Consider the following 15,277-nt stretch of genomic DNA (forward strand, 5'->3'; position numbering starts at 1 on the left):
GGCCCCAAGCGATCCTCCTGCCTTAGCCTTCTGAGTTGCTGGGATTACAGGCATGAGCCACCACTCCCGGATGTTTGATTTTTAAAACTCTCTCCAGCTGGCTTACCATTTGGCACTTCTGCCTAGGTGTCTCATTTCTGCCCTGTTCCCTCTTGTTGTTTCTCAAAGCTGCGGGTTGTTCCCTCTCCTGGCACACGCGGCAATGTCAGTGAGGCCCGTGCTGCTCGGCCTGTACGAGAAATACTTCCTCCCGCTGCAGAAGCTGCTCCTGCCCAGTCTGCAGGCCTTTGTCGTGGGCCTGCTGCCCGGCCTCGAGGAGGGCTCCGAGATCTATGACAGGTTGGTGAACGTCTTGTCCAGGCTGTGTTTATTCTGCTACTCTGTGAGAAATGGGGAAGGAAGTGCCAAGATGCAGGCAGCGGAGGATTGTGCAGGAGTGATGTTTCACATTTCCCTGGTGGTCACGACTTGACAGAACACTATGTTCCCCCAGGAATCTCACTGTCCTTACCAAAGAGGAAGTCTCAAGCCTAGAGAGATGAGGTCCTTAACCAAGAGAAACATAGCTAGTTAGTAAGGGAGGCCATAGTGCAGGTTCTGTTATGTCCTGTCCCGTTACGGGTTTGTGCAGCGGAAGACACACCCTCTCATGGCCCCTTTAGTGGAGGAAACGAGTAGACTCTAACTGGGCACTTGCAGTGTAGATTGTGCACATTATCACGTTGAGTTCCTGTGTTCCAGGAGTTACCTCCAGTTACAGGTGAGGGTAAGAAGGCTTCCCAGTTGCACAGCCATGAGCATCAGAGCTGGGGTTCTAATTCGTGTGTCCGATTCTAAAGTCCTCCTTTCCGTTATACTAGGCTGCTTCTAAATAAAAAAGCCAAGCCAGGTTTCACAGACAGGCAGGGCTTGAAAAGGGAACTCGATGTGATGTGAAGCAGAACATCTCGAAAAATTTCAGCAGCATCTTGGAGAAATTTGTATAGTTCATATGCACAAAAGTTCATGCAGTTTTTGTTTTTTTGTTTTTTGTCACTACTTAGGAACAGGAGAAAGTGTATATCCATTCAGACTAGTGAGTATACGCAGTGTCTTTTTTTTTCCTGGAGAATCATAAAGTAAGAATGCACTTCCAGCATTTTAACTATTCTGAGAGATTCCACAGTGATTAACATCTGTTATTGGGACCTGTTTTAAGAGCCCATGTGTCACCGCACATGACTGGTGACTTTGTGAAAAAGTTTCCGTTTGGTTACACAATGCCGTGTGCTCATCCCCCGTGCCAGAGGCCCCAGCCAAGATACCTCCGCCTGTGGTGCTGGCTGTTCTCTGGAGGGCGTGGGCGGCTCAGGTGGAATCAGGGAATCAACCCAAGGTCCACTTGAAGTGCCCCCCACCCTCCAGGAAACCAAGGAATCGGAGCAGTGGCTTTCCATTTCCCAGCGGAGAATCCACCTTCACAGTTACGTCCTCAGGAGGCAGAATCTGTCTTGCTGCCATTTTGAGCCTCGAGCCATGCCCTGTGGCTGGTGCAGGGTGAGTGTGTGTTGCACTAATGAATGTCACGGTCTCATGGAGGCAGCAGGGAAGATCAGTACCAGACTCCGTGTCCCTGGGCTCCTAGTCCCCAGTTCTTTCTAGAAGTTCTGCTACATTCATGTTCTGATAACAGATGTGTGTGCATATGTGTGTGTGTGTTGATGTGTATTTTTTTTCCATTATCTGATAGATGAACACGTTAGTTGCCAAAACTTACTGGAGTCTTTTAAATCAGTAAGTGTCAATCACACTAGAAGCGTGTAAATAGTCTGAGTGTTTTTGTTTGTTGTCTTAGTTGATAAATGAGGGTTCATTTGAACAGTTGCTAATGTTGCTTAACATGGATTTTTTTTCCCCAAACATTGTGATTTCTTGACATTGAACCAAGAGCTGAGTAAAGCTTCATGAATCACTGAATAGATTTAGCTGTGACAGAAAACCAAGTCCAGCGCAACACCCAGAAGTTGTTGTTATCAGCTTTCCAAGGGAGATGCTGGGCAGAGGTTGTACCATCGCTGAGCGGGTGTGTTGTGGGCACAGTCATTGAGGTGACCACATGAGATTTTTTTGTTGCTATATCCATTTTAGTCTGAGACAGGTTGGCAACTGTTTGTTCCCAAAAGTGCTTAGGAATTGAGTGAAACACCCCAGCAAATATTATGTGGAAACGGAAAGAGAAGTGCACAGTGTGGGGTTGTGGTGTCCATGTCAGGAGAAATTGCAAAGGGGTGAGTGAGATTGTGGCTGATGAAGCCTGGGGTGACTCACGGGTTTTGTGTAGGCGTAGACTGTTGCTGGTTTGTGCTTTTTAGTGAACCATAAGGCATGGAAACTTTGGCCAGTGTTAGGACTTACTATTCATCTTGGCTTTCTAACCCTTTGGGTCCCATAGATCACCTGCTACTGGCTGTAGATCCTTTTTTAAGGTACCCATGAAATAGTTAGGTACTTTTCTTGCGGTACTAAGAAAACAAGATTAGAAGGGGGAAAATACTAAAGTCCTCTTCTAAGGAGACGAGAAGAGGTGAATGTTTTAAATGATTTCTAAGAAAGCAAAACTGGCTCCATGGAAATTTCTGTTTAAATCAGTGCTTCTCAAACTGCGGTGATTTTGCCCCCCAGGGGACGTTTGACAATATGTGGAGATATTTTTGGTTGTCACAACTGGGGGTGGGAAGGGTGCTACTGGCATTTGGCAGGTAGAAGCTAGGGGTGCTGCTACACCTTTTACAACATGCACAGTTGCTCCCACAGCAAAGACTTATGCGGCCCAGGATGTCAGTGGTGTGGAGGTTGAGAAACCCTTATTTAAATAGTTAGAAAATATCGATGGGCATTTCTTCTGGTTGGTTTCAGGCACTGCGACGGTGAGCTCCGCTGGGTCTGGACCTTTTTACCCCTTCTTTGGCACTGTATCCGACCTGCATTTTGTGGTACCAGCTGCCATTCTGACTGCCCTGCCTGTTCAGTTTTAGATGATCACACCCAAGCTGTGCAGTCCAGTGACAGCTCGGTGATCCATGGCTGTCTGTTCTGCGAGCCTGAAGAGCCAAAGCAGTGAGATGTGTGCGGTTTGCCGTGCCGGCCCCACACCACGCACTCATGCTGAGCTGGGCAGAGCCAAGCGTGTCAGTGTCTTTGAACGAACTGTGTTTACAGGAGGTGTGAGAGAGCAGCAGCTGAGTGAATGAGAAAGAAAAGGACACAGTCAGGATTTGAGGATTGGGTTTTTTGTGTCTAGTTATTGGTAGATTTTGAATTAAAAGTATAGAGTTCTGGACTCTGAACTGAACGCTAATTTTGGTTGGTTTTTTTTTTTTGTTTTTTTTTTTTGTTTTTTTTTAAGACACGGTCTTGCTCTGTCACCCAGGCTGGAGTACAGTGGCATCATCACAGCTCACTGTAGCCTCAAACTCCTGGGCTCAAGTGATCCTCCTGCCTCAGCCTCCCAAGTAGCTGGGACTGCAGGCATGCACCACCACGCCCAGCTAACTTTTCTATCTGTTGTAGAGACGGGATCTCGCTCTTGGTCAAGCTGGTTTTAAATTCCCGGTATCAAGCGATTGTTTCACTTCAGCCCCAAAGTGCTAGAATTATAGGCATGAGCCACCGTACCCAGCCTAATTTTGAAATTTAACAACTGAGATGATCTTAGTTTTTAATTACTTATTTTTGCTCTTCCATAGCAAAGTTTTGTCATAGTTACTGTTTTCTCCACTGTGACATCATTTAAATAAATTGTTAGTCCCCAGTAATTCTTTTTGGAATAAAATGAGACTTAAGAAATAAAGCTACATTTCTTCAATACAGGTAACTAGCCAGTATACTCAGAATGTTGGAGAAGCGGTAGCATAGGCAGCATTTGTCAGGCTTTTTGACAGTGGAACCCCTCATCTGTGACACATCTGTAGTGGCCACTGTTCTGCAGAACCTACTTTGAGAAATACGCTGTTCTAAGCAAAGGGACCTGTAATATCAGTGTGTGTATATTATAGTGTTGGCGATTTTGTTTCCAGAGCTGGGCAAAGATGAGGTCTATTTGTTTGCCCAGCCTTTAATAGAAAATCAATCAATAATTTCAACCACTAAGTCATTCTATGTACTTTTCCTACCATTTGGCCATCACTTCACACCTCTTAATTTTTGTTTTTTTCTAAGAAGACAAAAGCATGCATTATTTCCCATAAATATTTTATGAGACAAAAAAGTTCAGGTGAGTTTTAAGGAGACTAGAATTCATTTTTAATATGAAAAGGCAGTAGATATTTTTTGTATTTCATCTGACAGGTTTTCGAGTGCCGGCCACATGTCAGATGCCCATCTGGGTGCTGAGCTGTGTCCCCAAACAGGGTGGATCCCAGCCGGCACTTGGGTGGTGTGGCCCCAGCACCAGCTCTCTTCTCCTAGGCTGACAGATGGACACCCCTTTCCCTGTCCTATCGGCGACTGCATACACACACGGACGTTAAACTTGTCCTAGGTCCCATGGCCAGGAAGCATAAGAACCAGGATTTGGACACAGGAGGGCCAACTCCAGAAAGGCTGGTCCTTCTGTCAGTGTTTCTGTTGTCTTTGCAGATAGGAAGCACGTGGGAAGCCGAATCCTTTCAGGTAGTGAGTCAGATCCTGCATTCGGTGAAGTCCCTTTGTGGAATTTTCCTCTGCTGTTTTGCTGGCAGATACTGTCACCCGGCCGATGGGCTGTGTCTAGTGTGGACAGGGAAGTGCCTCAGTCGGCTGCAGGTACACCACCAAGCAGAGAAGGGCCTGGCCTTGGTCCTCATCAGTGGAAAAACAAGCCCTGATCCACTGACAACATTGCTTCTCTTAAAGGACACACATGAAGGTGCTGACTTCGTGTCACGGGAGACCCAGATAAAGATAAGAGACAAATAACTGTCAGGCCTCAGAGCAAGAGCTCCTTAGAGTGGAGGTGCTGTGGGCAGAGTGAAAGAAAACACCATTCCAGGCTTTATGGAATTGGCAGGGTAAAGGGAGGCCCAGGCCGATTTTGTCCCCAGTATTTCTAAAGTTAAATGTCACTTGGCCCATTTTTGGCTGTGCTCAGGATGGTGGTGTGTGTATAAATATTTATGTCTTCCATCAGTCACACCAGACTTTTCTTTGTTTTTTTACACATGAAAGACTCCTTGTGCTTTTATATAAAGTGGCTCATCTGCTCGTCCCCTTCAGTGTCTGTGGCAAGGCAGGGTGCCCCACGGTACACGGCTGGTCAGATGCTTTCCGTTGGCCGAGAAGCTGCACCTCCCAGTGATGTGTTTGTTTTAGCAAATTCAGATTCAGCTGACAGCTGGCAGGTGGACACACACTAAAGGGCAGAGATGGCAGCAGCTACAGTGATGAGGAAGGGGGTGTTTCTCCAGCCGGGGGCAAGTGCACTGTGTTCACGGAACAGTGAGCCGTGGGACTGGGAAGGTGGGGACAAGCCCTTGAATTCTCTCATCTCCTGTCCACAGAACAGACGCTTTGCTCCTAAGACTGTCGCTGGTGGTTGGCAAAGAGGTGTTTTACGCCGCGCTCTGGGGCAGCGTCCTGGTGAGCCCATCCATCCGCCTTCCCGCCTCGCTCTTCGTGGTGGGCCACATCAACAGGAGCCACCCTGGCAAGGAGCAGAAGTACATGCTGGGGACCGATTACCAGCTCACGGTGGGTGCTTCGCTACTCATGGGGCTTGCGGGCACAGTGTCCTCATGGGCAGGTTGTCACTGAGGCTGCAAAGGGACCTCGGGAAATGGAGGCATGCCAAAGGTCAGAGTCTGTGTGAGGTGGTGAGCCGCTGAGCAGGGCAGCAGGGGGCATCACGATGGCATCATGCAATGGAGGATGGTGCTGCTTTGTTTAACACATGCATTAAGATTTATAGATTCAAATTAGCATTGTTCCCGAAGGAGGGCGCTTCTGGAGCCTTCACGCTCTTCAGCAACACGGTTAGCTGTAAATGGCACTCGGAGGGCCTGCGCATGGAGAGAGTCTGTTGCCGTGGCTGGAATCTTGTTTCTTTCCCCTGCCCCGTGTCACAGGGACCACCGCTCACCTGCACGCTGCCACTCCCTCCCCTTGGCCTCCTGTTCCTGCTCTCAAACCCAGATTGTCAGGATTCCGCAGGTGCCCATCTCCAGGACGCTGTCTTCCCTGGCAATGACATCCCTTCGCACAACCTTAACAAAAGGGAACTTGTCAGGGCTTTGTCTCTTTCCCAAACCTACTTCTGCGTGTTTATGGCTTGTGTCTGCCGCCACCTAGTGGTGCACCCACTCTTCAAACTTGAAGTGTTCAGATTGAATTCACAGGTTAGCTTTGCGATTTGATGTAAGTTCCTTCCCCCTCTCAGTCTGTTTCTCTTTGCAAAGTGGGAGTTGTAGATATGCCTCCCAGGGTCTTCCTGGGGAGTAAATGGAAAAACGGATTATTAGAACATAGGAGACCCCCACACACGTATTTCTTTCCTGCCCCATCAGTCCCGCCTTTGTCTCTTTCTTTCCATTTTCACGGCCCTGATTTCACTTCTTGTCTCTTACACTCAGATCCAACTGTTTTCTCCCCATCCCACTCTCCTCCTGTCCAGTCTTTACCAATTGCTAAGAGATTTGCTTTTCTGAAGTGTAGCTTTGCTCTTATCTAACCTGTGCTTTTAAGATATCTGGCTTCCTGTCGCCTACAGATAGAGTCCAAACTCAGTATTCTGACAGTTTACTCCCAACCCCCTGCACACCTAGCTGTCCCTTCGGGCCCTCTGTAGTCCTGTGCATCGGGGAGGCTGCGCCTTCACTCAGACCTTCCTCCTCTCGCCCGACTGCCCCTTGCTGCCCTTCTCTGAGGGTCTCAGCGTGGCTCTTTCCTGTCCTTCCGGCCCAGTTTTCCCACAAAGCTTTGGTGCCCCCTCCCCGCCAGTTGAAAGAGCTCTCCCTCCCCTTTTCTGCATCCTGAGCGTTTGTCTCTGGCTCTTACTTATCAAGCTACTATGTTACACCTGTCTTCATTCAGAAAAGACACTTGAAGTATGTAATGAATTGATCTGGAATCCATTTGACTATGTGTCTTCAGAGTTTTAGTTTAACCTAAGGTTCCCATTGGATCCTTCTAGGATCATAGAATTTGAGATCTTAAAACCTGACCATCTGGTCCCAAACCCTCCAGCTCTCAGATGGAACAAGCAAGGCCTGCAGCCGAATGTCCTCCTGGTGTCATGCAGCCCCCCAGCCTCTAGAGCTGGAACCCACACTTTCTTGACCTACAGCTAGTTGTTCTCTTCCATGTGGTTTAACACGGTGGTTTCAAGATTCCCAGGAGAAGTTAATTTCATTTTTATGACTATAAAGAGTAGCCTGAAAATGATGTTATATGTCTTTGGAATAAAATGTTAATGTCATTTCATCATTTACAGGTAAAATCTTTATGTGCTTCACTGTTGGATTCAAATGTTCTCGTGCAAAGAAATAATCTGGAAATTGTTCTGTTTTTCTTCCCATTTTATACCTGTCTGGTAAGTAATTTGTGTTCTTCTGGGCAAGTCACAGCTGTTTCCCATAGCATGCGGTAGAGAGCATAGATATCAAACAGTTTCGTCTTGAGAGGAGAACTAAGCCCCTCTGTGAACACTTTTCGCTTTCAGCTGATTAAAGGTCCGTCTTCATTTTTGTGAGGATAGTGTTTTCATAGCAAATATTGAACAACTTCTTTCCTTGGGCAACACATAAAGAACCAACCCTTTTTGAGATAAAGTTTTGTAGACCAGTAAGGAAGAGCTGCATGTCTAAAAGTCAACAGTCTACCCTATCATTCCCTTGCAATAAATGTTCCCTGTTCTTCTAATAGGATCCCGATGAGAGAGCCATCCCCCTCCTCAGATCTGACATCGTGCATATTCTCTCGGCCGCCACCCAGACCCTACTGAGAAGGGACATGTCTCTGAACAGAAGACTCTATGCATGGTTACTAGGTACTGAGCAGAATAAAGTCATTTAAAATAAAAGTGAATGTGAAACCTATTAGGGCTGATGTTTGGAGTAAGTTTCAATCTTGGTGATGTATTTTTGCATCATGAAGTGTGGAAAGGTACCACACTGACTAAATACAGTACTGGTCAGTTGAGATCTACTGCCTACACATAGCTTTGGTTATTTTGCAGCGTTTTGTTCTGTTTTGTTTTGTTTTTTCTTAAAAAAGGGAAATAATAAGTGGGATTTTAAAAATGCCAACTAGGCCGGGCGCGGTGGCTCACGCCTGTAATCCTAGCACTCTGGGAGGCCGAGGCGGGTGGATCGCTCGAGGTCAGGAGTTCGAGACCAGCCTGAGCAAGAGTGAGACCCCGTCTCTACCAAAAATAGAAAGAAATGATTTGGACAGCTAAAAATCTATATAGAAAAAATTAGCTGGGCATGGTGGCGAATGCCTGTAGTCCCAGCTACTCGGGAGGCTGAGGCAGTAGGATCGCTTAAGCCCAGGAGTTTGAGGTTGCTGTGAGCTAGGCTGATGCCACGGCACTCACTCTAGCCCGGGCAACAAAGCGAGACTCTGTCTCAAAAAAAAAAAAAAAAGCCAACTGAATTTCATTTTAAAAGCTTGAAATACCACAAAAAAATTTGTAAGTAAACCTTATTCAAGTAGAAACTTGTTGCTATGGTGAAGTTTCATGAGATGAGCATGTATGTGGAGAAAACCCATGAATATTGTGGAGTATATGTAAATAAAGGAGAAGATTTGTATAAGTGGGAATGTCCTGGGAGACATTTGGACAACTCCGGAGATCATGAGGATGCCCGGGCTGTTTCTGTGTGTCAGTGTGTTTTTGTGGACAGCCTATAAACTCGCAGGCAAAGAGCCCTAGACTGCTGGTTGGAAGGCTTCCTTGGGACAGTCTGGGAAATTGCAGGACTTAAAGGGTAGCACTTCCATGAATTTTCTAAATTCCCATATTCATTTACCTAAGAAAAGGTGGTATGCAAAGCGATTGTGAAAGGATTTCACAGCTTTTATTAACTCTCAATATATAGATCTAGTCACACCAAAGTCAGAACATCCTATTCAATGTCTTCCCTCACTTCTCCCTAGTTTTAAAAGTCATTGTATGGGAAACTGTTAAGGATTTTAAGAATATTTATATTCATAAATATAAATCTTATATATGTATATTCTTATATATTCTTAAATATAAATATAAAGGATTTTAAGAATATTTATGTTCTTAAATATAAATCCTCTTTCAGGATTTTTATCAAAGGGATGATTTTGTTAAATGCACAGCTCTGCTCCTGGTGGGTCTTGACAAGCTCTGCATAGGCACCTAGAGAGGATGGTGGGCCCGAGAGCAGCACCAGCTCCAGCTCACTTAGCTGTGTCCCCAGGGGCCCCAGACTCTTTGTTTGTACCACGAGGATGTTCTTTCTTGTCCTGAGGACCTCGCAGACTTATCCAAGGCCAAAATGAGGGGGGTATATATATATGAGACTACCTTGATCCACATAGTACTGGACAAATAAACACTGATTTTAAAAAGTGATCCTCATTCCATTATATGCTAGTAATCATGCTTGTAAAAGAGCAAATTCTTGGAACAAATTAAACTGCTGCCTGTTGAGATGGAATCGTGCGTATCTGATCATTAGCCACACCACTGTCGGAAGAAGAAAATGTGACTTGGTCTTTCTGGATCTGATTTTGATTTTCTGTTGGAGGAATTACATTTTTAAAAATATTGGAGCATGAGACTTTTGCATGATACCATGTCCTTTAAAAGTGTAGATCTCTTTACAGCTCATGCTGCTTGTTCTTTTATAGGCTCAGATATTAAAGGAAATACCATTGTGCCGGAATCTGAAATCTCAAATTCTTATGAAGACCAATCTTCTTATTTTTTTGAAAAATACTCCAAGGATCTTTTAGTTGAGGTAAAGGAGCATTCCTGGAAAGTTGGGCCCCATCCAGGGCATTCCTGATCACGATTCTTCAGTGGCTCTCTATGTGAGACTTCAAAGTAGACGTTGGGCATGTTCCTTGGTACATGGTTTGGAGGACTGCACTGTATTTGTTGCATGCTGGGTGACTGGTTTTCCTTCTATCTCAGAGTATTTAACAATTAGAACAACTGATAATGTTGTTATATTTTACTATACACAATATTCTAACGTGTGGCTTTTTTAAAAACACAGGGCCTGGCTGAGATATTGCATCAGAAATTCTTAGATGCTGATGTTGAGGAATGCCATCATGCCTACCTGAAGCCTTTCCGCATCCTTGTCAGTTTGCTTGACAAGCCAGAAATAGGTAATGTTAGAAACGCTGAAGGGGGTGGGGTGGAAAAAAAAAAAAAAGAAACGCTGCTACCATCATATGCCAAATACAGATTACCTGTTTTCGGGGAATTAAAATGCAGTGAGATACAGCCAGTGCATTATTTTGAATGTAATTTCAGAATCTTGAAGTCATGTTATTAATATATAGTTCATCTATTAATATCATATCTGTTGTGGTCACTTTAAAGCTTTGCACAATAATTTGAATGTTTTTGTTAGGAAAACATCTTTGAGCTCCTGCTGTGCACATCTGTATATGTATCTACAGAGCACATACAGTATTTACTTCTGAAGTATGTTTGTTCAATCTAATGTCACACTTTGAATGAGCTTTGGTTTTATTTTCAAGTACATAGGGTGTACCCTCCATCTTTTTGCCCAGTGATCCTGACCCTGGGCAAGCCACTTCTTTTCACTGTATATTTTTATTGCAAAGTGAAGGGGGGTTGAACTAGATTCTGGTTACTGGCAGTTCCCTCTTACACATGATCATCCTGTGAGCACTGGTTGAGAAAAATGACCTTTTCTCCCTCGCTTTTTAAAAATAAATTTGCCACAATATCCATTCACTAGAAGATCATACATCTGGTTACTGGAGCCCCATGACAGGGGAAAGATCCCCATCTCCTGACTGGTTTCAAGCTCGAGGGTATCATCTGAGTGCCCAGGCGTGCCTACCTCCTGGTTGCTGCTTGCAGAGAAGAGAGCTGAGGGCATTAGTGGGGTGCTTGCCTCTGCCTGGCCTCAGGATGGAGGCACTTCATTTATCCACTCAGATAGGCGTGGAGCACCCATTGTGTGCAGGAGGGGACCAGACCCTAAGGGGACAAAAGGGAGAAAGGACTTCTGGTCAGTTAGAAGGAAGGGAGACTCTGAGGTCCTGGAGTGTTATTCATACGTGAATAATAATAGTAGCTGACATTTTTTGAGCAATTATTGTGTGCCAGGTGATTTGCTATATCATTTCATGTTTGCCTCGACACATACCTCCTTACTTCCAACAGCCCTGAGGTGGGCTCTCTTCCTATACCCATTTTATAGATGGACAGACTAAGTTTGGGCAGGGGCAGGTCATTTGCTAAGCTCTCTTTGTCAGGACACTGCTGTTTACCTGATTGCACTCTGATGAATCCCACCTGAGACGCTTACTCATGTCATAAAGATGAACTTTTATTCCAAGATGTGTGCGGCTATAGTTCTCTTAACCAAAGTCAAAGTATGAAGAAGCATTTGTTCTTCCAAGCTTTACCCTTTATGTGCTACCTCGAGGTATCTGTGCTTTGTTCAGACGCCTCCTCCTATCCCTCCCCTCCCACCTCAATCCAAATAGATTTTTCTGTTAGTGGGGAGTAACTCTAGCTCTGAAGATTCCTGGTTTAGTCCAAAAGTGAAACAAGTTATACAAATGTATTTGGAGCTTGCTGTGTAACTCAAAAGTATTCCAAGAAGGAAATGTAACTTAGCATTTTGGAGGTGTGTATTTTATGTCATAACCGTGTACTGTGGTGAGCCAAGTAAATGGTGCTGCTTAGCTTGGGCGCCGGGTTGTGTTTTCTGGAAGAGATTGAATGTCAGATTTCTGCCCAACCATAACAGTCATTTAATTTGCTTTTTCTGATAATTTAGTCATCTGAGGGAAGACATGCTTAAGAGGCAAATAAGTCAATTATGTAGAACTAGAAGACACAGGATGGCCATTCAATCCTGTCCATTCTTTTGCTGCTGGGTTTTAGCCACATCTCATTTCCTCCTCCATGAGTTAGTACAACACAATTGCTTTCATTTTATAAAAAGTGTTTGGCATTCTTGGCCGGGTGCAATGGCTCACACCTGTAATCCCAACACTTTGGAGGCCAAGGTAGAAGGATTGCTTGAGGCCAGGAGTTTGAGTCCAGCCTGGGCAACATAGCAAGACCCTGTCTCTACAAAAATAAGAAAAATTGGCTGGGTGTGGTGGCGCATGCCTGTAGTCCCAGCTACTCAGGAGACTGAGGTGGGAAGCTCACTTCGAGGTTACAGTGAACTATGATCGCACCATTGCATTCCAGCCTGGGTGACAGAGCAAAGACTCTGTCTAAAAAAAAAAAAAAGAAAAAAAAAATTGGCATTCTTATGCTGTAGATAAAATACACATGAAGCTTATCAGGAAAATAATTTTCTCAGAGACACATCTTTTGGTTTTGTGAAAAGAAAGTGTGAAAGATTGAATTAATCTACTGATTGCATTTTACAAATGTTGACAGTTTTCATTTCCTCTGAACTGATTGTGAATTGATTGTGTCTTCACCCCTCTGGATGCACGGCGAGCAGCCAGTCCCTCAGCTGCCTGGCGGTTGCTGTTTGTGGAGCAGAAATGTACTGCCCGATCCACTGCCCGACTGGCAACAAGGCTTCTTTAACATGCAGCCCATGCAGTTCTTTTGTGCCGTCTTTATTCTCTTTTCAGGATTGGTGTTATTTCTTTTGTGTTGTCCTAGCTCATGATTAAAGGAATTCAGAATAGGGAAGTTGCAGCACTCTCTGGATAGTTCTATTGAGTAACGTCCTGGCCAAGCAGTTAGTACACGCTTAACATACGTAGCCTGTGCCCTGCTTCCAGCTGCCAGAATCTGGCCTGGGCGAGTTGCTTACCCTCTCTGTGCCTCCGTCGTCACCTTGTGTGAAATCAGGGACAACAGTGCAGTGCCTGCTCACGTGGCTGTTGTGACGATTCAGTAAGTTAATGGATGTAAAATGCTTAGAACCATGTCCAGCACATAGTAAGTGCTACAAAAATGTTGGCTGTTTTTGTGAGTGTTATTACCTTAGCTGAAGTTGTCACCACTGAAGTTAAGTTTCCATATGTTTTAGGCTATATAAAATATCTACATATACAGAGTTACTGTAGGTATGTTTTATGTATATGTCATTCATTGATTTTAAAATGGATTGTTCGTCTTTCTGTGGCCATTTCCTTTTTAATTGCAGGGCCTCAAGTGGTTGGGAATTTGTTTCTCGAAGTCATCAGGGCCTTTTACTCTTACTGTAGAGATGCCCTTGGCTCTGATCTTCAACTTAGCTACACTCAGAGTGGAAATTCGCTGATAAGGTATGGGTTTGGCCTCAAACTTCACACGTGTCCCTTCTTCCCCAGTGCTATGATTTTTTTTTTCCTCTGTTGGTTACTGTAATAAATTGTGAAGCAGTAGAGAAAGTGGATATGCAGCAGGTGAGACCACTTGTGAAAACAGTCTGTGCTCTGGAGACAAGAAAAGGTGAATCAGCTGTTCTCTACTAAGCACTGTGAAGAGTTTAAAAGGGGTTTGATGTAGTCTTTTTCCCACCCTGGAACGTACAGACAGTATTTTTTGATCCAGTATAAAAATGTTCAACAAAGGCGACTTGGTCTAGGGTACCCAAGTGGTAAGTTACGGGGAGAAGAGACAAGGGACGAGGGGAGGGGAATGAGTTCAGGAAGTGGAGGCTGGAAGGTGAGTCTTCAGGAGAGGCGTCAGAGTGGGAGAGGGGACACTCGGCTCACCTGCGGGCGTGGGCTCCGGTGCCCTGGAGACAGAGTGGACGTGTTTGGCTTAAAGTATGGAATTACCTGTTAGCCCTGTGGGTTGTTTTGTTTTGTTTTGTTTGTTCTTTTTAAGGTAATACAACCTCTTCCTTTTTGCTTTGCTGTGTATGTAACTTCCTTCTGCCCGAATTGGCATTGAGTATATTGAAAATTTAAATCAGTTTTAAGATTTTTCTGGTTTATTAGTTGTAAGTGTGTGCTGATAATCCTTAGTGTTTGCTTTTTCTCCCAGAATGAGAATAGTTTATTGTTTTTCTGAGTATTAAAGTACTATATGCTCAATATATGTAGAATTTATTGATATTTGAAGGTATCAAGAAAAAAGATACGACCCATAATCCAACCACCCTTAAGATAAAAACATAAATTTTTTTCACTTCTTTCCAAACTTTTATTGCAGATATAAATAAATAGATGCCTATCTTTTATTTTAAAGATGGAATTACAATGGCTATTAAATAGCCTGTTTTTTAAGAGCAAGTTGTGAGTAGCTCTACACTGTTCTCCTTTGGAATATAATGGTTGCCTTAGATTACTCATTAAGGATTTATCATTTATTTAATAAACACTGACCGATTAGCCAATCTCTTATTGATTGACTTATGGTGGTTTCTGCTTTTTCAGTATTTTTAAATGGCCTTGCAGTGGTATCCTTTTGCATACATCTTTGTGTACCTGTGCAAGGATTTCTGCAGGATAAATTTCCTGAGCCACTGAAAAATGTACATTTAGAATTTTAGCCAAATTTCCATGTTGAATGGCTGTGCTATATTATTCCACCTATGGAGTATCTAATTACCTACTACAGTTGGACTAAAACTGGTTTTCTATACAAATTCTTTTTACAATAGCTCTTGATTTTGGGGGGGTTTTTGTTGGTTTGTTTATTTTGGAGACAGGGTCTCATTCTGTCACCCAGGCTGGAGTGCAGTGGCCTGATCATACATAGCTCACTGCACCCTCAAACTCCTGGGCCCAAGCAATCCTTCTGCCTCAGCTTCCCAAGTAGCTGGGACTATAGGCACATACCACCATGCCCTGCTAATTTCTAGTTTTTTTTTTATAGAGACAGGGCCTTGCCATGTTGCTCAGGCTGGTCTTGAACTCCTGGCTTCAAGTCATCCTCCTGCCTCAGCCTCCCAAAGTGCTGGGATTACAGGTGTGAGCCACCAAACCAGCCTCCTTTATGCTTATTTTTAAGAGAATACATCAGTATAAATACTGTTCAGGATGGCATTATGCAAACACTTTCCTATATAAGAATAGTAATATTTTTATCTATATCAGAGTTTGTCAGCCTCTCTAGAAATAAATTGTAAATGGTAAAATGAGAGATAATTTTTCAGATACAGTGTTCTTATAA

At 44.2% G+C, this 15,277-nt stretch overlaps 1 protein-coding gene across 5 annotated transcripts in view; it reads left to right on the forward strand.

Moving 5' to 3' along the window:
- Positions 1 to 15,277, forward strand: part of DOP1B (DOP1 leucine zipper like protein B) — a 118,915-nt gene that overhangs the window by 40,469 nt on the left and 63,169 nt on the right. For 3 of the 5 annotated variants that reach the window (XR_006732747.1, XM_045540635.1, XM_045540637.1), the window contains exons 4-11: positions 169 to 339; positions 1,405 to 1,536; positions 5,517 to 5,706; positions 7,445 to 7,543; positions 7,876 to 7,999; positions 9,838 to 9,947; positions 10,209 to 10,323; positions 13,320 to 13,440. Coding sequence is in view for 4 of the 5 variants with exons in the window: in XM_045540635.1 (XP_045396591.1) it covers positions 169 to 339; positions 1,405 to 1,536; positions 5,517 to 5,706; positions 7,445 to 7,543; positions 7,876 to 7,999; positions 9,838 to 9,947; positions 10,209 to 10,323; positions 13,320 to 13,440 (1,062 nt within the window). In the remaining variant the exon portion in view is untranslated. The remainder of the gene's footprint in view (positions 1 to 168; positions 340 to 1,404; positions 1,537 to 5,516; positions 5,707 to 7,444; positions 7,544 to 7,875; positions 8,000 to 9,837; positions 9,948 to 10,208; positions 10,324 to 13,319; positions 13,441 to 15,277) is intronic. The other 2 variants (XM_045540638.1, XM_045540639.1) reach the window with 1 other exon arrangement.

This window comes from Lemur catta, chromosome 1 (genome assembly GCF_020740605.2).
Source record: "Lemur catta isolate mLemCat1 chromosome 1, mLemCat1.pri, whole genome shotgun sequence".
In the NCBI taxonomy this organism is placed as follows: domain Eukaryota; kingdom Metazoa; phylum Chordata; class Mammalia; order Primates; family Lemuridae; genus Lemur; species Lemur catta.